Source organism: Heterodontus francisci, chromosome 36 (genome assembly GCF_036365525.1).
Source record: "Heterodontus francisci isolate sHetFra1 chromosome 36, sHetFra1.hap1, whole genome shotgun sequence".
NCBI classification, from domain to species: domain Eukaryota; kingdom Metazoa; phylum Chordata; class Chondrichthyes; order Heterodontiformes; family Heterodontidae; genus Heterodontus; species Heterodontus francisci.
Genome location: NC_090406.1, coordinates 19,819,879 through 19,845,744, shown reverse-complemented (window position 1 = coordinate 19,845,744; position 25,866 = coordinate 19,819,879). Strand labels below are relative to the sequence as shown.

The 25,866-nt window shown below is 47.4% G+C and overlaps 1 protein-coding gene across 3 annotated transcripts; it reads left to right on the top strand.

Moving 5' to 3' along the window:
• Positions 1-7,157: 7,157 nt before the first annotated feature.
• On the top strand, positions 7,158-20,070 carry cimap1d (CIMAP1 family member D). 3 transcript variants are annotated; one of them, XM_068015811.1, is made up of 5 exons: positions 7,204-7,309; positions 9,193-9,545; positions 12,165-12,275; positions 18,046-18,159; positions 18,737-20,070. In XM_068015811.1, exons 2-5 carry the CDS (start codon positions 9,461-9,463, stop codon positions 19,213-19,215), a joined length of 789 nt encoding a protein of 262 aa, XP_067871912.1. In that variant the 5' UTR covers positions 7,204-7,309; positions 9,193-9,460; the 3' UTR covers positions 19,216-20,070. The 3 variants fall into 3 exon arrangements, with proteins under 3 accessions (XP_067871914.1, XP_067871912.1, XP_067871913.1); XM_068015812.1 differs by having other exon boundaries at positions 7,250-7,322; XM_068015813.1 differs by lacking the exon at positions 9,193-9,545 and having other exon boundaries at positions 7,158-7,309.
• Positions 20,071-25,866: the final 5,796 nt, after the last annotated feature.

Sequence of the window (25,866 nt, the reverse complement as noted above, 5' to 3'; positions counted from 1 at the left end):
TATCAGCTACTGTCTCTGACTCTCACTGGATCAAAGATAATGGTACTAAAGAATTCAACTCCATTGGCTTATGTATAAAAGATTTGGGTTTTCTGGTCATCTATCACACCTCAAAGTATCACATTTCTAAAGCATCTCATTTGAAAGTGTATGACCTTAGAGGAAGAGAATTCACAAGATAGTATACCCCTAACTCTCAGCATGCATCTGTGTTGATGGCTCTCAGGATTGTTTCAATGGTTGACTGAAAGATGGGCTATTCACACAGAATGCAAGGACTTGCTGTTTGTAAGACCCATTCACCTCCCTCCTCTCTTGTCCTTCCCAGTGATATTGGCAGCACAAAGCCAGGAATTCATTATTAGAGGTTTGAAAAAAATATTATTCTTGTTATTTCCTTGTAAATATTAAGGCAGCATTTTGACAGATCATGACATAAATAATGAGAATTATTTTATTCAATTCTGTTTATTAAAGCTGACAAACTCATACCACTTCCTCAATCTTTCTCAGGACAAATCTAATTTGATTTTTACTCTCAAATATGTAGGCCTTAGTTTACATATCTGGACCCTTGAGGTTCTCTGGATGGTTACTAAATCAGATCACTAATTGAATGCATTACTATGTTGTTCATCTCTTACAGCACTCTGCTGGACAAAATAATGATGTGACCACATTCTCCAGTGCAGGATAGAGGGAGTGCTACACTGTTGGAGGGGTAATCTTTCAGATAAGATGTTAAACCAAGGTCCCGTCTGCCCTGTCAACTGGAGGTAAAAGATCCCATGGCACTATTCCGAAGAAGAGGTGGGGAGTGATCGCCAGTGTCCTGGCCAATATCTATTCATTAATCAACATTACAAAAACAAATTACCTTGTCAATATCACATTGCTGTTTGTGGGATCTTGCTGTGTACAAATTGGCTGCCAGGTTTCCTACAACAGCGACAATACATCAAAAGTACTTAATTTGCTGTAAAGCGCTTTGGGACGTCCTCCAGTCATGAAAAACACTATATAAATGCAAGTCTCTCTTTCTTTCTTTCTTTTCCTAAATTGCTTTTCTCCTTTGAACTCCCCTTCTCCTCCTTGTTACATGCACTGATTTATATTAAATTAAGCCACTGGTATATAACGGGGCGACATTGTTTATAATTATTTATCAATCTGCAGTTGGTAAGAAATTTACTATTTATTCATTCATTCATGTTCCTACTTCACTTTCTGTACATGTCCTTTACAAATTTCTTTGTGAAAATTTTCACTCAAATCACCAGATCTCATAATGGATTAGGATCAAACAATGAAAAAAATGGATAATTCACTTTGGAAATCATTCTTTCAAAATTTATAAATACCTGTCCTTTCAAAAAAAAAAATTCTGAAAATTTAGTCATCACAAAGCTTATAGTTTGCATTTTATGGATACAGATATTGATTGGATAATTTATGCACTTATAAAAGGATGTAAACAATCGAATTATGCTGGTTGCATTTCAAGTTTCCACTAAAATTCATTTGCATGATCACAATTATAAAATCTTCAGTGAACCAACACAATCTGGCAGCGTAATAGAATGCAATTGTTTCTTTTTCTCTTTCAATATAAAGGGCTAAATTTTCCCGGTCCATTGGTAATCGTCTGGGAGGCGGGAGAGGTTGCAAAATAGTAGGAGAAGGCATTGCGAGGGGAGCCCGAAGCCTTCCCACTGCCTTGCCAGATTGCCAGTGGCGGAAAGGTTGGTAGCTTAGTTGCCCGTTGATGGTCAAACTGCCTCCACGGGCATTTTGCCCACATCAGGAGGGCCGCTGCTGCATGGGGAGACTGCCCGGTGAAACTTGGCGGACTCCCAGCGGGCTCTGGGGGCGAGTGGGGGCCGTCCTTTATGGGCAGTCAATGGCACATGTAGGGGTCCCCTGGTGGCAATGCCTGTCTCCATGGCAAGGGTGCCACTAGGGCGCCCTTCTCTTTTTACGCCTGCCACAAGGCTGGGTCCGCGACGGCATGACCGAGGCGGGTCTTCAAGTCGAGCACCTCCCTCTCTCTGCGCCCGATCTCGGCTTCCCGCCTCTTGGTTGACCCCTTCGCATACTCCTGACAGAAGACGCGGATGTGAGTCTTGCCCACATCCCACCATAGCCTCAAGGAGGGTTCCTTCTCCAGTCGGCCCAGAATCGACAGAACGAGTCCTGGAATCGCTTGTCCTCCAGCAGCCGGTTGTTAAAGTGCCAGTACGCAGACCCCGCCCGTGTGCGGGAGACGTACGCCTGCGAAAAGTAGAGGCGGTCGATTCGGGACCCTCCTCTTCCAGACCTCCACGTGAAGGCGCTGGAGTCGGGATGGAGATTCCACCAGACGTCCAAGTTAAGGGAGCTGATCAGTTCCCTCAACTTCTCCACCAACGCTTGGCCGCACTGGGGACCGGAGCGATCCCCCACCTTGAGGGTGCAGTTAAAATCCCCCCCCGAGGATGATGCACTTGCCGATATTGATGGAGCTCAAGAGACAGGACAATTCTTCAAAGAAGCGCGCTTGCAATGCACCGGGCCTTGGCGCGTACACGTTCACAAAGTGGAGCGGCATGCTACCCAGGTGAACGGCGAGGTGGAGCAAGCGGCCCGGCACTAGCTCCTTGACCCCCAAGATTCCGGCTGAAAAGTCGGGGCCAACAAGATAGCCACCCCACTAGAAATAGGGGTGAGGTGACTCATTTAGACCCCACCTGCCACTCCAGGAGCCAGGTGGCTTCGTCTCCCGGAACAGTGTGGGTTTCCTGCAGAAAGCTCATCGCGTATCTCCCTTCCCTGAGGACTGAGAGATTGTGAAATCTGCGGTGAGACCCCCTGCTGCCGATAATGTTGAGGCTGGCTATGGTTATCTTCATGTCAAAGGTACTTAAAACCCGGCACCAACACCTCACTGAGGAGGGAGCGGAAGTGCACCTGCCCTTCTACTCCCCCAGCAACCCATTAAGGAACACATTAAAATGGCGCCTCTCAACCAGTTTCATGCCCGTGCCCTTGCCCGCTTTCTTGAGGGCGGCACGAATGGACAGAATGATCAGCGCCAGACTCGACCAGCGGCCGAGGGCCAGCTGATCTTTATCGTGGCAACCCCGGCAAGCTGCGAGGAAATCCTGGAGTTCCGCCATGGGGATGAGAGGAGACTTGGTGGGAGGCACGAGGGACTCCACCACCTCACTGGCGATGGAATCAAGGTCATCTTCCGCGCCTCAGAGTCCCCATCCTCCTCCGGGTCGTCACCACCAGCGGCCGACATGCCCACCACACACTGGGGGGCGGATGTCCCGGCTGCTGCAGCTGATCCCACCTCCGTGACGATCCCAGCCCCAGGATCGATGGCGGAGGTGTCCTCTCTGGGTTCTACGGTGAAACTAGAGCCTGTGGGCACCAGCGGTCCTGGACCCCCCTCCACCTCCGTCCCCAAGCCAATGAGCAGTCCAGGGGAGACGGAAGTTCCCGAATCCGGAAATCCAGCCGGAGCTGAGACCGGAGGCGGAGATAGGAGGCCATCTCCCACTCTGCCAGCACCCACAGGCCCAGCATTTTCAATTGTAATCAGGTCAGGTGTCCCTTGGTTGTGAGTGGATTCTGGCTGGGAAGGCCGACCACTCTGGGCCTCCCCCTCCCTTCCTCTCCACTCAGGGCACCCGACCCAGGGCAGAATGGGTGATGTCCCCAGACTCCCCCACCATGAGCAGGGCTCCACTGGCATCCCCTGGAGGGGCCACGTACAGGTGTCTCCCCCTCCCCTCCATCTTGAGGGGTAGGGAGCTCCTGCTCAGGCTTTGCAGCCTTGATGTTGGTGGTGGTGGCAGGGGGAACCTGGGGACCCGAAACAGGAGACAACTCCCCTCCAACAGATGGACCCTGCACCTCAGGGCCCCTTGTTAGCTCTGTGGAGGGATGCCTTCTCCTCTTTTTCCCACTAGGGCATGGAGGCTCAGAGATCTCCATGCTATCAGAGGCCTCCGCACCCTCCTTTTTTTAGTTACCCTGGGCCTGAGCCCAGCCATGGGACAGTGGGAATGGGCCTTGGGCTGAGCTCAGGCTCGGGTTGTGTCATGGTGCCCAAGGGATGCACCTCTTGCCTTCCTTCCACCCGGACGGGCACTCCCGTCCCCGCCGGAGGCTGCGAAAACCATAGCCTCCGGAACCGACTGAGCTGTGTCTGTACGATGTGTGTGGGGAGTGGGAGGAGGTGCAGTGGCGCCACCCTGGGCTGCCAAGGTGGAGTTGGCAGCCAGGAGGTTGGGGCAGTTCTTACGAACGTGCCCCACCCCCTTGCAGGCACAGCACTGCGCCCCGTCCAGGTCCAGAAGACGCGATAGGCCGTCCCCTGGAATTCCACATTAAATTGGCTCTCCGAGACCTCCTCCCGCGCCAGCTGCATAAATAGCTGTCGGCGGAATGAGTACACATGCCGGAGGCTGTTTTCCCAAAGACCGAGCAGGATTGGGGTGATCCCCGACCTCACCTCACCCAGATGGTGCAGGTGGGGGAGGAGGAGCTCACTGGGAATGAAGAGCTGGACATTGGACAACATTATCCGCTGTGCAGTGGCCCCCGGAGGGTCCACCGGCAGGAAGGTCCCCCCCGACAGTGATCCCTTTACTCAGGGCCAGGGAAACCACCCGCTCAGTCTTCAGAAAAAACACAGCCTTCCCTTACATCTTTGAGGTTACAACAATGGCCGAGGGGCGACAGCCTCGGCCATTGCCTTCACGCAGGCCTCAATGGACATGTGGGGGTGAAGATAGCTCTTCACTCCATGGCTGGATGTTCGCAATTAAAAGGGTGATGGGGCCGTGTGGGCAGCCACAGAGGCTGCAGCTGCAAAGGTAGTAGAAAGCCCCGCCACCAGTGATGAAGGGCTTGCCATGGGTCTAAGAGCTAAACCCACCCCAAATTGTAGGCTTGTAATTCAAAAAAAAAACTTGAAAGATTCACAAACAAACAAACTAACAAACAACAGGTTAGGAGAGAAACTGAGGGAATGACAGGCTATAAGGGATGACTTGCTCTCAGGAGGTGGTGCACACAGCACACTTAAAACAATCTCTGCCAGCACACCTGGTCTTCTGGTTGGGGGAGGCATCTTCACCTGGGTCAGCTGAAGCTGCCCCAGGAACTATTTATCCCCTTCTGTCTGTTTAGCCAAGCAGCTTCAGCTGACCCAACCTGGGCAATTGGGGTGGGGAAGGGAACTTCCTTGTGTATTCAATGCAATTGTACAGCCCCCACCCCTTGTTGTTCCAGCCTCTTCCACCTCCCACAACAGTCCAAATGGAGTAAAATTCTGGTGCTTGACACCCACCTCAAAATACAGCCTTATTCCAAACTCTTTCCTCTGCAGCAAAAGTTGTGGAAAGGTTTTTGCAGTTCCCTCCTGAGCGCTCCCTCTCCAGCAGCACTATCAGCTGCACCTCGTTGAGGCACTCAGCACTCAGGATTCCCAATCACAGAGCAGCCAATCCCAGTGCTGTACCTGTCCTGGGAGTGTTTAATGGGATAGCGTAGAGGGAGCTTTAATAAAAACAAAAAATGCTGGAATCACTCAGCAGGTCTGGCAGCATCTGTGGAAAGAGAAGCAGAGTTAACGTTTCGGGTCAGTGACCCTTCTTCAGAACTGACAAATATTAAAAATGTCACAGGTTATAAACAAGTGAGGTGGGGGTGGGGCAAGAGATAACAAAGGAGAAGGTGTAGATTGGACAAGGCCACATAGCTGACCAAAAGGTCATGGAGCAAAGGCAAACAATATGTTAATGGTGTGTTGAAAGACAAAGCATTAGTCCAGAATAGGTGTTAACGGACTGAATATTGAACAGCAGCAAGTGCAAACCTGAAAAAAAAACAGTGGGTAAGCAAACTGAACAAACTAAGATGAAATGAAATAAATGCAAAAAAAGGTTGTAAAAAATGTAAAAATGAAAAAAAGAAAGAACAACTAAAAATGAAAGTAAAATGGGGGGCTGTCATGCTCTGAAATTATTGAACTCAATGATCAGTCCGGCAGGCTGTAGTGTGCCTAATCGGTAGATGAGATGCTGTTCCTCGAGCTTGCGTTGATGTTCAGTGGAACACTGCAGCAATCCCAGGACAGAGATGTGAGCATGAGAGCAGGGGGGAGTGGAAATGGTAAGCAACCAGAAGCTCGGGGTCCTGCTTGCGGACTGAGCGGAGGTGTTCCGCAAAGTAGTCACCCAGCTGGCTGAAGTGGGTTCGCCTCTCACTTTCGGCCCCAGCAGTGGGACTTCACCATCAGCTCATAGTATTTCTTTAATGTAATTAAGAGTGGTAAACTGGAACCGTTTTATATGGGCTTATCATGAAAAATAAGCACTTCAATAAGCGTGTCCTTCCTCCACCTGTGAGTAACCGGATTTAAAATCACTAAAAATGACTTTTAAAGAAAACATACTGAACCATTTAATTGCTTTGTTGCTGTAGACTAGTCAGTTTTGTAATAAATATTTTTGATATGACAACACTTTTAAAAGGTGCCTTCTGATGCCCGTCCACCCAGGAAATTGAGTGCAATTTGAAGAGTCTTCCCGAACCAGTGCAAACGGCAAAATCTTGCAATTTCGACCTGGGGGTGGGGGGGGGGGAGTGGGGTGCGTAGTCAGTTTTGTAGACGGGATCTGATTTGGGTGAAATGTATCTTGAATCTGTGCAAAAGAGCACAGCAAACACAAAGGTGAAAGTTTTGATTATAACTCTCATTTAAAAATTCCCCAGATTCCGTCTGGATTGCTCTGATAGAACTAGCGGAAACTTGGCCCTATTTAAAATAAAAATTCTTGGGATGTGGGAATCGCTGACAAAACCAGCATTTATTGCCAATCCTAGTTGCCCTATAGGGTGGTTGGTCTTCTGGAACTGAAACACTGCCGTGTTAAGAATGGATCTCACGTTCCCTGGATCAATAGACCAGTAACATAACCACGACACTACATTGTACATCTGGCAGGTGCACTCACTGCATTCAATAGAAAAGCCTCTGAATCCAGGACAGAAGTGCATGTCCCACTAAAGAATATGTGTAACTGTATGCCTGGATGAGCTAAGTGCAATTGCTTCCATGGCAACTCAGGGGTTGTTAAAGGCATCAACATTTATATCATTGCTCCATCAGGCAGCGTGTTACTAGGATAACATTTCAGTAATCACTCGAACTGCCCAACTCCAGCCTCAGCAATTTCAACAAAGTATTTTCTTTCCCAGAAGATGGACAGTAACACTGAGAAAGAGTATCCCACAATTGCAGCTCGCGAGAGAGGTAACCTGCTCTGGTATTAAAACTTTTCCTTTAGTAATTATGAAGCTGTATGAATTACATTAGATTGTAACTGGAATTGAGAAAGGAAGATGTGCTCAATAAATCCAAGCACAATTATTCAAAATAATAGGATTACTACTGTAAAACAGGCTTGAGTATAAGAAATTATAGAGTGGAATGAAATTTTATATTGAATGCTAATTGTTTAATTCTGTAAAGCTCTTTCATCCATCTATGTAAAATCGTCTCCACTGGAGGGAGGGTTGGTAGCCAGAGGACACCGATTTAAGGTAAGTGGCAAAAGAACCATAAGGGAGAGATTTTTTTTTACACAGTGAATTGTTGTGATCTGGAATGCACTGCCTGAAAGGATGGTGGAAGCAGATTCAGCAGTAACTTTCAAAAAGGAATTGGATATCTACTTGAAAAGGAAAAATCTGCAATCTGCAGGGCTATGTGGAAAGAGCAGGGGACTGGAACTAATTGGATAGCTCTTTCTAAGAACTGGCAAAGGCACAATGGCCAAATAGCCTCCTTCTGTGCTGTATGATTCATCCACATAGTGTATCTATATAATTTACTACAGTGTGACAATGCAGTCAGTAACTACAGTGCTCATTCTGGAAGCAAAGATTCATATTGTTTTATAATTGTCACCCCAAGGATAGATGATAAAGTGTATATTATGAGGAGCATAAAATGTTAGTACTGCAACAATTTATATGTATAGGGCAGAAAAATATATCGGTCAGAATTTAGCAGTATTGTATCACTGAAAAATAAACTAGTATCCATTTGATCGGTATATTATGTGCTAGATAGCATATTAATATTAAGATCATTCCACTTCATTGATACAGGGAGTCTGAAATGAAGCCCTGTTCTTTCTGTTCAATGTTCATCCAGGGTTATAGTGCCATTTCTATTCATGTGCATGCAATTATTGATGCACCCTGTTCAATTTGCTTGTAAATTGTCAAGATCTTTGACGCCAGTGATGAACATCTGTTGTACGATGCACAGACCAAAATCTTAAATGGGAAGGAAAGTCTTGGGGGGGGGGGGGTGCACATGTTGCTCAGAGTTTCCTTCCAATTTTTATTTAAAAAGGTATAAAGTATTTAACTGACATAAATTCCTCACAAGTACAGAAACCCAGTACCTCAGGTCCTCTTGCTCGTAGCTGCTCCAGCGAAGTCATTGAAGGAACAGCATTCTGGAACGGTTCCAAAAATGTAAAGCTGCTGAGAAACGCATTACCAACTGAGTCAAGTTATGTCAGCTTGAGTTTGGTAACACTGTAACTCAGAGTTCAACTTCCACTCCAGGACTTGAGCACGTGCTCCAGTACTGACAGAATACTGCATTGTTGGAGGTGCCTTAAGCAGATAATACATGAGGCCCTGTCTGCCTGCTCAGGTGCATGTCAAGGAACCCATGGTACTCTTTGCAGAAGAGTAAGGCATTCTCCTTATGTCTGGAACAAAAATCTGGTTGTTAATTTGCTGCTTGACAGACATTGCTGAGCACCAATTAGCCTCCATGCTTTCCTACATAACTGCAAAAGTTAGTCTCTTGGTTTGGTTGTAAAATGCTTTGGGGCATCCTGAGGAATGAGGTACTTATAAATTACTCATTGGGTATACTGCAAAGCTTCAATTCAAAGGAAGCTATTACATAGATGAGTTATGTGACTGAGAATAAAACTTGTTATACCACAGAAAATGGCAAGAAATGGAAATTATTACAGTGTCTGTTCTTTTCTGCAACATTGTAGCATCTATTCTATTGTTTGCATATTTCATTCCTATGGGAAAATATTGGCCAAAATTTTATTCTTTTATAATGATGAGCCTCATTGTTGTTTCTACCACAAAATCCAGGCCAATATCAATTTTCTAAGATTGCACAATATGCTGGTGTTGCAGTAACTTCCTCAAAATATAACAACTCCTGTTTCAAAATTGCAACGTGCCTGAAAATATTTGCTGCGATTGAGATAGAAGAGAAAACTGGGAATGATGAAGCACCTATTTTATCCCATTCACATGTGAAGAAGAAACATTGAGCTACAAGATTTTTCTGACCTATTCACACTGCGACGTCTCTAAGTATGTTACAAGACTTCTCTATGAAGAAAGCGCACAAGGAATGATCAAAATTGGCAATTTCAAACACTTTGTATTATTTTCCCCACATCTGATGAGGCCTGAAATCCATACCGGCTGCTTGTACAGTGAGTCCGAGATCCACATCAATTTTTGATTAAAAACTTCCCATCTGTAAAGTGAAGGAATGTCTCATTAGTGATTTGTGTGAGGGGATATTCCATACCTCACGCGTGGGTGAAAATTAAACCCTTTTTGATTTCTTTTTTCTTTGTTACCTCTTCCCGTTACCTGAAGATATCCAGGATGGGCACTCAGGTCTCTGAATGGAACTTTTCTTTAAAAAAAAATAATTCTCAGACAACACTAGCAAGGTTGCATTTATTGCAAGTCTCCAGTTGGCCTGAAAAAGTGATGGTGGGTCTTCCCCTTGAATTGCTGCAGTTCTTGTGGTGATAGTGCTCCCATGATGGTGTTAGGTTGGAATTCTATGATTTTTTTTCCGGCAACAGTCCAAATTGGGATAGTTTTTGACTTGGAGGGGAGCCAACAGGTGATGGTGTTCCAGTGATATTGGCCCTGATATTTACTTGGTCGGGATTTCCAAGCAGGAGGAGGAGTTCTAGTCAGGAAACCTTGGAAGTCTGGGTTTCTCTGAACACTGTGGAGATTGACTCCACAGCATGTGTGCTTTTTTTAAATACAGGATCTCCACCCAAAAGCCAGCCTGATTGACAAGCTTGGTTGTGTATTGGGCAACACAGGAACAGGTAACTTCGCGCTGCTCGAGTGGAGATTGCAAGGGAGGAAGGGCAGTGGTGAATACAGTGTGGCTTTTAGGGTCAGGGGTGATTGCAGGGGGTTCAGAGAGAGATCAAGGACAGAGATGGGGATCGTGGGGGTGATAGGTGATGATCACGGGGGAGGTGTCAGTGATATTGTGGGAGTGGGGTCCACTTGTTGGGGGCAGTCGGTGACTGCGAGAAGTTGTCCAATTGTTGGGGTGGGATCAGTGATTATATGGGCGGTGTGGTTCAATCATAGGGCAGGCCAATTGTGAGCGAAGGGCAATCATTGTGGGGGGTCCGATTATGGGAAGGGATGCAGGATAGTTGAGGGACCAGGAGAAAGCACTCCAGAGTGACTAACACAATACTCACTGTTAGTGAGTGCATTCACACTCTTTAGCAAAATCCTATCTCTCCCACACAATTCGAATAGGATTAGATATCTGATAAGAGAATGCAATAAATGGCCTCTGTGTAGAACTAGGAAAATATCAATCAGTTTAGACTCCCTTCGTGGAGACTAAACAACAGGTCCCCTCTCACAAATCCATATTTGACTTCCACAGATGGAGAAATATCCCAAGCATGTACATAGCACCATTTCTCCCCGGATTTACAGAAAACGTGACCCAACCAAAAGACTTTCCTATCGGGCTAAGAGAGCTCCTATACATCTCTGTCCAATGTGCAGCCCCCAACTTATATTTGCCTCAAACCTAAATTACTGTACAAATATACACAACTAAGCCATCAATGTACACTCTGTAAATGCTATGGTGAGAATGTACACCACTGCTATATCAGTGTATGACTTTTTAAGAAAATTCACGTATGGCATTTGTTACATGAAAATTTAAATTAAAACATTTATTATAGCTATACTAATGCTTAACTGCTTGTCAGTTTTATTATTGCCACTTACAATCAATTTGTAATGTTTGGTCTCTTGGAATAAAAAACTTGTTCTGACACATTCATGAGGGACCTCCTGTAGTGCACCCCTGCAGAATCCAGGTTATATATTTATTAGAAATGTACCTTGTGCAGGCAATTCGCAATTTGGCTGAGAACCAAGCTCAGGCATTGAAACCAGTCAGGGCTAATAATTAAAGCAACTATGACCGTCCAACAAATTAAGACTTTAACTTCAAATGCATGTTGACAAACGGTTCATTCTTTTCTTTAAAAAAATGCTCCTTTTTAGACAAGAATTGAAAAGTAGTCTGATAGGCCACAGTTTGTAATGTCACAGATAGGTCCACTAATAAAAACTTGACCTGTTACGAGATCTGAAGCATGAGTTCAGTAGGCGGGCGAGTTTGTAGCAGCCATCTTTTTTTCAGTTGCCATCACTAATGCTGATGACATCCTCCATCATGCTTGTGTCATTGGTTAAACATATAAACATATTCCGAAAGTAATAAGGTATCATTCCACAGGATCAATTTATATTTTTTTAGATTAGGGTGGTTCCATTTTGTCATTTTTTTCATGAAATAAAATGCTCCAGTCATATCGGACTAACCACCTTATTCAATGATGTAAAGATGGTCATGATCGTGGAAGGAGTGTTCGTGCTGTGCCTGTCAAACTGCTAATCAGCCTTTGAAACCTTCCCTTGTACTTCAAGGGAAGAGTGTGAAGATACAAAAACATCATATCTTGATTTGAAGAGTTTATTGTGTCCTCATATGTATTCTAATAATGATTTATAATAATGATTGGCATTGGAACCCTTATCTCTTCCATTTTAGCACACTATCCACCCCCCTCCCACCAGACTATTGCTGAAAGAAAGGTTAGGCCTGATATCTATTCCTCAGTTTCTATGAGCACTCCTTTATTGCTGATCACAAGAAGGTTCTTTAGCACACTGCAGACTAATTTTCCAGCTGTGAGGAGTATCTTTAATGTGACCTTCATTTTTAAAAAGAATTTTTGTTCTCTGATTTTGTAAAGGGCCTGGACCGGGAAGATATGGATTACCCCCAGCAATTGGTTTTGTGGGCCATGATTATACCAAACACACAAATCCAGCTTACACTTTTGGGAAAAAACACAGCAGTGCATGTAAGTGATCATAACTCAAACAACTGTCTCTTTCATCATAGTTTGACAAAGCAAAGAATTTAAAACATGTTGAGTCAAAAATGTAGTACTAAGAGGGCTATATAGATTATTTTGTCATTGCTTTGGTAATGTGACTAATATTTCAATGATAGTGACTATAAACTGTCAAGTTAAAAAATAATTCTTTCTTTTAATTATTGCTTGCGTACATATTATGTGCCAACTGTTAATACGACAGATGTTTCTCCCAGAATTACCACTGACAGTTTCTAAGAACGCAAAAGACAGAAGCAGGGCAATGTTGCTGCTATCTTACCAGGACTGCCATTTTGCCACTTGGATGTTTGAGTGATTCTGCCTGTGGGAATGGGAAATCAACATTAGGACTATTTCCCAGTTCCGACCCTGGCCCGGGGGTCGTGGGGGGGGTGGGGGGGTGGGGGCGAGGGGTAAGTAGCCACAGCCCGCCAATTTTGCAGAGGTGGGCTGATAATTGGCCGGAGAGTGGTTTGGGCGTTCAATTAGCAGCTGCGGCTGGGGGAATGGAGGCGGGACTGCTGAAGTGCGGGTACCATTTAAACACATCACGGGCTGCCATCTGCAGGAAAAGATGCAAGCACCAGGGATCAAGGAACAGAGGCAGAGGCCAACCTCGAGGTCCTCCTAGAGGCTGTGAAGGAGAGGAAGGAGGTCATCTTTCTGGAAGGTGGAAGGAGAAGGCCACCCCAGGAAAACTAAGCTGGCATGGACTGAGGTGGCTGAGACCGTCAGCAGCCGAAATGTGGTGTGGAGGAACTGGGTCCAATGCCGTAAAAGTTTCAATGACCATCTTCACTCCAGCAAGCTGAGTGCAACGCCAGACCCTGATGACAGGCCTCCGGATATTCAACCTCCAGTAGTCAATCCAGCTGAGGAGCCTGAGGGTGCATGTTGCTCCTAAACATGGGAGGAATGTGGGCCCGGGGCACTTACTGATCCTTCAGCAAGGCTATTGAGGACCTGCCAGCACTGATACATGCAGCTTCCTATGTCAATGAGCCGCTGCTATGGTTACATGGGCCAGCAGTGCCTTATATCTCTCTCTTTAATCCTTGCAGGAGAAAAGGGTGCACAATGCCAGAGAAAGATCACTGACAAGAGGAGGAGTGCCCAGTCTCCACATCGTCACTACCATGGAGGAGGGAGACATAGAGATCGCAAGGGTGGCCCCACAGGAGCAAGTTGGGGAAGGAGAGATGGGCATTCCTGATGGACAGGGTGAAAAGATATTGCAATCTGGTAGATGAAGGGGGTGGACTACACTCCTCCCCGTCTGACAGCATACCAAAGACACAGCTGCATTGGGAAGCCTCAGTACTGCAAAGGTTTCTCATGATCTCCTCTTGTGTCTCCCACAGGTTCTGACGTGTAAGGGCAAAGCCTGTCTCCTGTAACAGCACCAGTCCCATCAGAAGAAACTGAGGCAGCAGAGTCAGCAGCACCACACCTTACAAGTGCACCCTCCACCAGCTCAGATACCATCACCTCGGTGGGTTCTCATGCACACTTAGATAGGGTGGCACTGGGTGAGGAGCAGGAGGTGAGAGAGGAAGAGGCAGCTGAGGAAAGCCCCCTCGGAGGATGGAGGATATGCACAGCCTGGCTCAGCTGGGCACAGATGCAAGGCCTCGATGGTCCCAGGAAAGAAGGCGCTACTTAGACCAGCAGCAGCAAATGTGTGTTCCCACATGGCAGAGTTCCCTGAGGTAGTGTAGGGTCATGGGAAGAGAATGGAAGACTTCATCCAGATCATGTGCGCCTCTACAGCTCAGGGCTTTGTGCGCATGAGCTTCTCCATTGAGAGAGTGGTTAACCGCATGGAGAGCCATATGGGGCAGCACTCGGAGTGCATGCAGGGATTGCAGACTGACGTGCACAGAAAGCATGCCACACGCTGTAGTATGGACAGGTCAGTGGCGCCGGCGGTGCAGACATGTTTGGAGTGGATACCATTTGCGCCCCAACTGGTGCTCCCCTCCAGCCTTCTGGAGTGCCAGCCAAGGGCTGAGGCAGTAACCGAGGAGCATGATGGTGCCACCCCTCAGGGGCACCATCATCTCATTGACCTCCATGGCCCTTCTGACAAAAGGACCACCATGTGCATCTCCGGTGCGAGCAGAAACATGCAAGCAGGCTGTATCCACCTCATCCAAGGCCACAAGGGGAAGAGCACTAAGTGGTTTACTGAGGTTTGTTACACTTGTAAATGTGTACTTTTTAACTTTCTGAACACATTGTAAATCTTGACACATGACGCCAGATGCATGAGCTTCCAACCTTTAATGCCAAGCTCAAACAGAGGGAAGAGATGGTGAAGGGAAGCAAAGAGCTTCAAAGGGGGACTGTGAGACCTCTGGACAGACCTGTGTCATTCATTGGCGATAAAAATGGATCCATTTCAGGCTGCGGCTTCAATAGAAGTGTTTGCACAAACAGCACAAAGTGAGTTCCAGACTGTGCCATCCCCCTGGGTTAGAAATGCTCAGCAGAAATGTGCCTGCATCAGATGATCCCTGATATTGACGGCATCCTAATAAGATCCTCGAGCCTTGCACTGTGCCAGCCACCTCCCTATGCAGCTGAGCATCTCTCTGTTCGGTATCTTCCTCCTCATCCTCCTCCTCCTCTTCCACCTCCTGCTCCTCCTCTTCCTCCACCTCCTGCTCCTCCTGCTCCTCCTCTTCCTCTGATGGGCTGTGTTGTTCCAGGGCACCCTCTTCAAGGTCCACGTCTCTCTGGAGAGCCATGTTATGGAGAGTACAGCACAGTACCACAAGGCGCAAGACCCTTGCAGGAGTGTACTGCAGGGTGCTACCTGACTGGTCCAGGCACCAGAACCCGATGGCCTGCTCGACGGTGATCCTTCTGAGCAGATGGCTTCAGCTGTAGCACCTCTGTGGCTCCATCTCTGGGTGAGTAGCCATCTCTTCAGGTGATAAACCTTGTCCCCTTGAATCCATCCACGAAGCTTGTGGGGGGGGGCGGGATGGGTAGGATGAAGAGCTATGGCAGCCTGGACTGCTGGAGGATGAAGGAGTCATGGCAGCTGCCAGGAAAGTGAGCGCACACATGCAGGAAACTCTTATTGTGGTCACAGACTAGCTGAACATAGAGGGAGTGGAAACCCTTCCTGTTGATGAGTCTCACTGGCCGGTCACCTGGTGCCTTGATGGCCACATGGGTGCAATTGATGATGCCATGCTCCTGGGGGAATCTCATAGCCCTTTGTGCCTGCAAGGTCCCATCTGTCTGAAATTGTATGTATTCCCCTGCTCTTGCAAAAAGTGGCATCAGTGACCTGCGAGATGTAAAGGTGTGCTGTCGCTTGAGAGACGACACCAAATCCTACAGCTGATCCTTGGAAGAAGCCAGAGGCAAAGAAGTGACTTTGCTGGCTACTGGCAGTGCATGGCAAGCAGTGCTGTGATTTGGGAAGTCTTCCGCGACAAAGGAACAAATGTTTGTGACCATCTGCTGCATAGGCGCAGCCTCCTGCGGCACTGGTTCTCTGACATCTCGAGGTAGCACTGTCTTCAGTAGTAGATGCTATGCTGAGGCTATGGCCTACATTGCCTTCCTGCCCCTCATTCATCTCCCCTGCCTCAGTTCTGCCTCTGCTGCTGATGTTTGATGCTCATCACTAGACCCAAAATCTGAGAATCGTGCTCCCATTATCAGTTGCTTGTTCCAGGGTTATCACCTGGAGAGATGGCTATTCCTTGTGCTCAGCTGAACTCCCAATAATGTCTGGAAACCTAACCCAATCCTGTGTGCCTGCAATGCCAGGAGGGTCATAATCCACTACATTGCCCAACCGTGTAAGAACCACTCTCCCCGCAACGTCCACATACCCAGTGGCACGTGTGCCCCTCTCAGCTGTGCTCCCTTTTATGGGCCCACCAAGGTTGATGGTACGGCCATGACTGGCACCCTGCTATGCTGCCACCTTCATGCACCTGGACAGGCCCTGATCCAGTGTGTAACCTGTGACCCACCCCCCCACCAAAATCCCAAACTGGCCCTTAACAAGCTGACCATGAGCTCATTAACGGGATTAATTGGCCTCATTCCCAAATCGGTTTTCAGGACCCGCCTTCTCCTGTCCTCGGAAAATCGCTGGCAGCAGGAGAGGCAACATGAAACAGGAACATTGGCTGGCGCCACTATTTTTAGAGCCTGCCCACCTCCGTCCCTGCCCCCATCAGCCTCCTCCCCGCCCCCATCAGCCTTCGTCCCCGCCCCCATCAGCCTCCTCCCCGCCCCCATCAACCTCCTCCCCGTCCCCATCAGCCTTCGTCCCCGCCCCCATCAGCCTTCGTCCCCGCCCCCATCAGCCTCCTCCCCGCCCCCATCAGCCTCCCCCCCGCCCCCATCAGCCTCCTCCCCGTCCCCATCAGCCTCTGTCCCTGCCCACATCAGCCTCCTCCCCGTTCCCATCAGCCTCCTCCCCGTCCTCATCAGCCTCTGTCCCTGCCCTCACCAGCCTCCTCCCCACCCCCATCAGCCTCCTCCCCGCCCCCATCAGCCTCCTCCCCGCCCCCATCAGCCTCCTCCCCGCCCCCATCAGCCTCCTCCCCGCCCCCATCAGCCTCCTCCCCGCCCCCATCAGCCTCCTCCCCGTCCCCATCAGCCTCCTCCCCGTCCCCATCAGCCTCCTCCCTGTCCCCATCAGCCTCTGTCCCGCCCCCATCAGCCTCCTCCCCACCCCCATCAGCCTCCTCCCCGTCCCCATCAGCCTCCTCCCCGTCCCCATCAGCCTCCTCCCCGCCCCCATGAGCCTCCTCCCCGCCCCCATCAGCCTCCTCCGCGCCCCCATCAGCCTCCGCCCCGTCCCCATCAGCCTCCTCCCCGCCCCCATCAGCCGCCTCCCCATCCCCATCAGCCTCCTCCCCGCCCCCATCAGCCTCCTCACTGCCCCCATCAGCCTCCTCCCCATCCCCATCAGCCTCTCCCCGCCCCCAGCAGCCTTCGTCCCGCCCCCATCAGCCTCCTCCCCGCCCCATCAGCCTTCGTCCCCGCCCCCATCAGCCTTCGTCCCCGCCCCCATCAGCCTCCTCCCCGCCCCCATCAGCCTCTCCCCCGCCCCCATCAGCCTCCCCCCCGCCCCCATCAGCCTCCTACCCGCCCCAATCAGCCTTCGTCCCCGCCCCCATCAGCCTTCGTCCCCGCCCCCATCAGCCTCTTCCCCGCCCCTATCAACTTCCTCCCCGCCCCCATCAGCCTCGTCCCCGCCCCCATCAGGACCTAAAAACCCTTTCAAGTTTCAAATCATGTACTCCTATCTGTTGAAAAAAACATGTACATGTCACTCTGTAAATTATTGTAAATGTCTAAGTGCTTAATGTGTACCTATAATTAATTTTTCCATTATGTTAAAGGAGGTTTAACCCATTTTGGACACAATAATTTGTTATACAACTACATTAACTGATAGTATGTTAATTTTCCACATGATAATTCCCAGGCTATATTTCTGTAAAAGTTCACTGTCCCTGCAGCAGAGTTTCCTCGCTTTGTTTCTTTGTGTGAAGCCATGTAATACGAATGCAGGCACTTGATATTAATACTCAAGTACTGCCAGTGTCAATATTAGCTCAATCTAAAAACATATCCTGCACGTGGTAACAAATGGAGAACAGGTAAAAGGAAGTGGGAGCATTAGGGAATTCAAATTCAATATCTGTAAGCTGGCAAAAAAAGCTTAAAGCAATTTTACTCTTTCCATTGTCAGTATATTACACCAACTGCAGCCCAGGACCTCAGTATTACGTTGATCCAAAGACCACACGATTCGGCAGAAATGGAACACCCGCATACTCCATACTGGGCAGAGTGAAAACCTATGGTGAGCAAAGCTATCATTAAATATAGTATCAATCACTAGAAGGTTTCAAACAAAGACAGAATGAAAATATCCTCACCATTTGGGTTTTGAGAAGCTTTTATTTTAATACCTTGGAGCAGTGGCTAAATTAAAGAAAAACAGAAAATTAAGTATGAAATGTTAGAAAGAAAACGCACATAATACATTGGAGTTCTATTTGTAGATGAAACACATTGTTGGGGCAGTAATGCTAGTGGTTATAACCTTTTGACTCAGAGAAAGGAATGCTACCACTACGCCAAAGTCTGTGAATGTTGGGTGAGAACAGGAATGAGCTTGGCTCCTGCACAGCTAAGTGTCCAACCCTCATCTACTGTCTAAGTTCATGCATGAGGAATGTCACTTGATCAAGGTACCCTCAGCAGTGAGAGCACCTGTGAAGCCTTATTATAACAAGAGTCAGGGGAGAAAGTTAGAGAAAAACACTGAGAGAGAAAGAAAAATGTAAGAAAAATATTTCAATCTAAAATACAGTACTTGCTTTTATACGGTTCTGACTTGTTACCTGATTAAAATATAAATTTTTTGGACTACTTAGATGTTTCACGGACACTGGGAACACCTGGACCCGGCACATATAATCCGGAGAGGGCACCCTACCTCAACGAACACAGATCACCAGCATATTCCATGGGATCCCGAACTAGATATCGCAAGTTGGATGCAGTTCCTGCTCCTAATAGTTATACTCTCCCATCCCTAATTGGACCAAAGGTTCCTACCAAGTCTTCCAGTGCTAGTTTCTCAGTCACTGGGAGGACGAAAAGAGAAGATCTGTCCAAAACCCCAGGGCCTGGCAGGTACAATCGCACTGACCCCAACGTTTATCTGCGGAAACTTCCAGCCTACTCAATGCTGGGTCGATATGATTTGCCCACCTATTATACACAGAAGCCAGGACCTGGAGCGCATAGCCCTGAAAAAGTGACCATTAATAAGCCAAGTATCCCAGCATTCTCTATGGGAATGAGGCATTCAGAGTTTGTCACTCCACTTATCATTGATATTTCAGATTGAGGGCAATCTTGGTACCAAATGCCTAGAATTTTCATCAAAAGCAGCTTAATTCTGCCCTGAAATCTTTTGTGTCCCTTAAAATATTAATTCTGTAACTTACAAAGCCAATATCTGACTTTTATATTATTTTAGTAATTTTTTTATTAATTCTTATTAATTTATTAATAGATTTAATGAGGATAGCTCATATCAGTCTTCTCATTTATATTGGTAACCAAGTGTACACACAATGAATAGAAAGGCCTTGATTAAATGGTACAATGATTAGGGCAACAATTAGTCTCTACTAACATATGAACTAGGAGCAGGAGTAGGCCACTCAGCCCCACGAGCCTGCTCCACCATTCAATAAGATCATGGCTGATCTGATTGTAACCTCAACACCACATTCCTGCCTACCCCCAATAACCTTTCACCGCCTTGCTTATCAAGAATCTGTCTATCTCTGCCTTAAAAATATTCAAAGACTCTGCTTCCACTGCCTTTTTAAGAAGAGCGTTCTAAAGACTCACAACCCTCTGAGAAAAAAATTCTCATCTCTGTCTTAAATATCTTACTGTTTGAAAAATGCACCATAGTGTACAATTATCGGATATTGACTGTAAAATCATTTGAACCAGAAATTCATATGTGTAATACCCAAGATGGTAAGTGATTACATATCTGTCATAATCGTGATTGTTTCTGAAAAAGTTAAAAGTACTGTTTGCTCTACCAGGAAACGTATAACTGCTAGAGGCTTAAGGAACAACTCTGATTTTCTGACTTGATTCATGAACATGTGTAACGCCACAGAACAATGCTTACGGTATCTTTTCCTTTATAAAATTATTCTGCTGTTACCTCGTGTTACTTTTTAAATTAATTTTCCTTCCCACTATCGAATCCTGCACATGGCAAATCATGCTAAAGCACAGCCCTACCAGCAGCTGTGACAATTTAGTACCTTCCCAATATCCGTGCTTCACACTCGAGCGTTACATGGAGTACATTGCAGCCAAACTTCCAACAGGATCATAAAATAAAGATCAGAAGTAGGAAAAGTCATCAACTTTTCCCCATTTGAGGTTGGTTACTTGAAATTGGCTAACTCAGCAAATCAGGAATTAAAGCTGAGACCTTACTGATGGAAGTGGAAATCGATCATGGAACCTTCCTTAGGATCTGAACCATCAGCACAGTACCACATAGTGCATTTATTTTCTGAACCATTGGAACAGCTCCTAATGTTTTGTTTAGCACAAATTCAAAAGGTACAGGCTAATATCAAAATCAGCCACCAACTCTTTTGGATCACTACTCTCACATAGGGTTATTGGATTGCCATTAATAAATTGTGTGAACTGTCTTTAGATGTTTATTTCCTTTTGCTCCCAGGTTCTTCTCCTTTTTGATACAGATTTCATATTGTTCTACAATACAGCAACATTGGGGTTACTATTTATTCGAAATCTTGCAACCCATTCTACCTCCTTTTGTTCCAAATAGTACATAAACATATAACTTCCCCTGAAGGACAGATCATAGCCTGGTATATGAAAACTATGAAAAGGGGACACAAAACTGCTTAAAGTCGGAAGTGACAGCCTTTGCTTAGCTTACAATTTCTTTTCTGGAATTGAACAAATTTATTCAGAAGCTGGAGCCAGTAGTATATTAGCATACGGTATTGGCTTTTTATTTAAAACAGCATAGTAGACTTTATCTAAAAACATTATTAGTGGGTGATATCTGGCAACCTGACAATGATTGTTGGATTCCAATAAGTTACTAACTGGTAAAGTTACCATATTTACACTAATTAATCAGTACAGTGATTCCAATAAACCTCAAACAGGGGTCCTTGAGTCGTTCTAATTCTGTCTCATTCTATTTGAAAGTCTGGAGTTAAGAGTCAATGGGGGCAATTGTGAAGGCTCCTTCAGGCACTAAAGAGCCTCCCAGGTGGCCTAAATGGAGACTTGAGCTGAAATGCCAGTTTTGTGCAAGACGCCAACCTTTGAAAAGGGGTCGAAGCTTGTGTTAGGAAAGGCTGCCTGGAGGATTGTTAAGAGGCTGACTGCCACTTGAATTACTTGCTAGCATTCATTAACGAGGCGGCATGGCAGATAGCGCTTCAATGAGCACCCTTGCCCAACAACGACCAGCTGATTGGGAAAAAACAAGTTATTGTTGAGAATTTTGAGCGCTAATTAAAGGTATATCACCTTTTGCTGTTCACTTGCTACCGGAGGCTTGAAGAGGACTTTTGAAATCATCAGGACACTTTCTCGGATACTTTTTCAAGACTTCATCAACACTTTGTTAATATTTATTCTGTAAATTCACTGAGGACTTCACCTAAAGTGTAAGTGTTGTGCTATATTCTACCTTATAGGAGTCACCAGAAGGAAGAGCTTTGTTCTGGGAATCTTGCTGGGGGTCCCCTTTGGTCTGCAGGAGGGATGGGAAGAGGGCATGAGGCCAGGCAGAGCAGCACCAGCTGCTGCAGGTGAGAGGGACAGAGGTAGTCTCCTTTCCTCCCCACTGCAGGTACAGGACATCCCTCATTCTCTGGACCTCCAGAACTATGACTGAGACTGTGACTGTGCGCCTCTCATTCAATCCCTGAGCCATCCTGAAACATGCAGCGTGTGTTAGCCAGCACACGCCACACCTTCAGTGGAAGTGGGAGCTCCATGAAAATTGTGACTAATCAGTGCTTGCATGCTAAACCTGCAGTTGTCTCTATTTTAGCATCTCTAGGCAAGTTCAAATTATGATAATCAGCAATTAGGACCAAAATTGCATGCTAAAACCAAACAGGTTATTAGCACAGCACCCAATTAGTGCCAGTTTTCATGTTGTCACCAAAATAACCCCAATAACATTTAAAGTAGGCTAATGGGTATGATTGGGTTACACAGCTGCTCCATACAGATTGGTACTGCATCTGAGCCAAGACTATAGATTCTTTGTGGCTGCCTGAAACGAGTGTGTGCCATAAAAGTTGAGTGCTGCTTTCACCTTCGTAGCCGGAGTGGTGTGAGCAAATGGCCATGACTGCAGACCCTGATGTTGTAGGTGGAAACGTTCCTCTATTGCCTTTTTGATGAAGTGCACCCTTCTTTTACATACCTACACACTAAGGTTCTCATACGATCTAAGTAGTCTGCTTCTCCTGCAAGGGTATGCCCATATGGAATGTAATATCTGCTCCTGAAAAGTCTTACTCTGGAAGGTGGGGGTGAACATCTCTGGGTCAAAACCAGGAAGAAATTTAAGTCGAGGCATGAGTAGGCAGAATACCAAAATAATCGCCCCAGAAAGTTCCCAGTTTCACAAATTGCTCCTGAAGCTCATCATAATATTCTGGCTCACAAAGTAGGAGTTAAAAAGCAGAGTTTCTCAGAGTTATTGGAAGTGGGTAGCACTATCCCACAGGATTCTGTGCTGGGACCACTTCTGTTCACTGGATATAGAGCTCGAGTGAGTGGTATCCAAATATGCAGACAATACTAAAATAGGAGGTGCAGTAGATATTTGGGTGAATTCCAGAAATCGGGCATCTGGCTGAAAAGCCTGAGCATTGTCACTCAAGCCGTTGATCATGGGCGTGCTGTTGGATCTCTGCAGGCTGCCGCCGCCGTCGCTCGGAGCCAGCGGCACCGGGAGCTCCAGCTCCATCTTCTCCTGGGCCATCGGGCGGAGGCTCAGCCGCTCATACCAAGGCCGGAGCTCTCGAGCTCCTAGATACCCCTTCCCAGCTCCCCACTCGCACCCCCTTCCCCTGCACCCATTCCCCTGCAGCCCCCCTCACACCCCTCCCCCTTCCCCCCCTGCACCCCCTTCCCCCCACCTCCTCCCACCGGCATCCACCAATCCCTGAGCAGGGGCCCTAACAACCCCACTGCCTTGTGGGCGTCTCAGGAGAGACCAAGGCTAAGGGAGTAAACCCTAACAGAAAATCCAGAGCGGAACCCCGAAGGTGGTCATGTGTCACCTTTGGCGTATTTCCGGCAGTTCCTGCAGCCATACCGGTGCCAAACGTTGTGCTCTGCACTCCTTTGGACCCCACCAGGAAGGCCGAGAGGGGGGTTTTGATGGTTGGGCAACTCACAACCTCCCTACATCCGCCCAGGCATGCGCCATGGAGAGGTCACTCCATAATCGCCTCACAGCGACCAAAACAACACGGAAGGCAGCAGTTACAGGTTATAAGCCCAGCTCAATTGGCATAGAGATTGGGCGCCACGGGTTGCCTTTGTCAGTGGGAGAGGTCATTGCATCTCACTGGACAGCTACCGCCTACCTCAAACCAGGCAGCCCCTGGTCAGTCAGGTTCTGTCCTGCCACAGTCCACCTGCTTCAATGGATGCTTGGAGCTCAGGGTCACTGCCTGACAAGTGGACTGTAACACCGCACCAAACAGCACAAACAAAAAAGGAAAGGTACCAGCCCTTCGTTTTGCAAGCTGGAATGTCAGAGCTATGTGTCCTGGCCTGTCGGAAGACCCTACACAAATCAACGATTCTCAGAAGACCGCCATCGTTAACAACAAGCTCAGTAGATTCAATGTGGACATTGCAGCACTTCAGGAGACATGCCTCCCTGCGAGCGGTTCTCTAAGAGAGCAAGACTACACCTTCTTCTGGCAGGGTAGGGATCCTGAAGAAGCAAGACAGCATGGAGTGGGCTTCGCCATCAGAAACTCCTTGCTCAGTATGATAGAGCCACCTTCAAATGGCTCGGAACGCATACTGTCCATCCGACTGCTCACTGCCTCTGCTCCAGTACACCTACTCAGCATCTATGCTCCAACACTCTGCTCCCCACCTGAAGCTAAAGACCAGTTCTACGAGGAACTCCATAATATCATTAGTAGCATCCCCAATACCGAACAACTGTTGCTGCTGGGGGACTTTAATGCCAGGGGTGGGGCCGACCATGACTCATGGCCCTCCTGCCTTGGGCGCTATGGCATTGGAAGGATGAATGAGAATGGACAGAGACTGCTGGAGTTGTGTACCTATCATAACCTCTGCATCACCAACTCGTTCTTTCATACTAAACCCTGTTACCAGGTTTCTTGGAGGCACCCAAGATCACGTCGTTGGCACCAGCTGGACCTCATCGTCACAAGGCGAGCCTCTTTAAACAGCGTTCAAATCACACGCAGCTTCCACAGTGCGGACTGCGACACCGACCACTCCCTGGTGTGCAGCAAGGTTAGACTCAAACCAAAGAAGCTACATCATTCCAAGCAGAAGCGCCGCCCGCGCACCAGCACCAGCAGAATTTCTTATCCACAGCTGTTACAGAAGTTTCTAAATTCACTTGAAAAAGCCCATCAAAACACTCCTACAGGGGATGCAGAGACTAAGTGGACCCACATCAGAGACGCCATCTATGACTCAGCAATGACCACCTATGGCAAACGTGTGAAGCAGAATGCAGACTGGTTTAAATCTCACTTTGAAGAGCTGGAACCTGTCATAGCTGCTAAGCGCATTGCACTGTTGAACTACAAAAAAGCCCCCAGCGAGTTAACATCTGTAGCACTTAAAGCAGCCAGAAGTGCTGCACAAAGAACAGCCAGGCGCTGCGCAAATGATGACTGGCAACACCTATGCAGTCGTATTCAGCTGGCCTCCGACACTGGAAACATCAGAGGAATGTATGATGGCATTAAGAGAGCTTTTGCGCCAATCATCAGGAAGATCGCCTCAAGTCTAAATCAGGAGACACAATCACTGACCAACACAAGCAAATGGACCACTGGGTTGAGCACTACCTAGAACTGTACTCCAGGGAAAATGTTGTCACTGAGACTGCCCTCAATGCAGCCCAGTCTCTGACAGTCATGGATGAGCTGGATGAGCAGCCAACAAAATCAGAACTCAGTGATGCCATTGATTCCCTAGCCAGTGGAAAAGCCCCTGGGAAGGACAGCATTACCCCTGAAATAATCAAGATTGCCAAGCCTGCTATACTTTCAGCACTCTACGAACTGCTTTGCCTGTGCTGGGATGAGGGAGCAGTACCACAGGACATGCGCGATGCCAATATCATCACCCTCTACAAGAACAAGGGTGACCACGGTGACTGCAACAGCTACCGTGGAATCTCCCTGCTCAGCATAGTGGGGAAAGTCTTCGCTCGAGTCGCTTTAAACAGGCTCCAGAAGCTGGCTGAGCATGTCTACCCTGAGGCACAGTGTGGCTTTTGAGCAGAGAGATCCACCATTGACATGCTGTTCTCCCTTCGCCAGCTACAGGAGAAATGCCGAGAACAACAGATGCCCCTTTACGTTGCTTTAATTGATCTCACCAAAGCCTTTGACCTCGTCAGCAGACATGGTCTCTACAGACTACTAGCAAAGATCGGATGTCCACCAAAGCTACTAAGTATCATCACCTCATTCCATGACAATATGAAAGGCACAATTCAACATAACGGCGCCTCATCAGACCCCTTTCCTATCATGAGTGGCGTGAAACAGGGCTGTGTTCTCGCACCTACACTGTTTGGGATCTTCTTCTCCCTGCTGCTCTCACATGCGTTCAAGTCTTCAGAAGAAGGAATTTTCCTCCACACAAGATCAGATGGCAGGTTGTTCAACCTTGCCCATCTAAGAACGAAGACCAAAGTACGGAAAGTCCTCATCAGGGA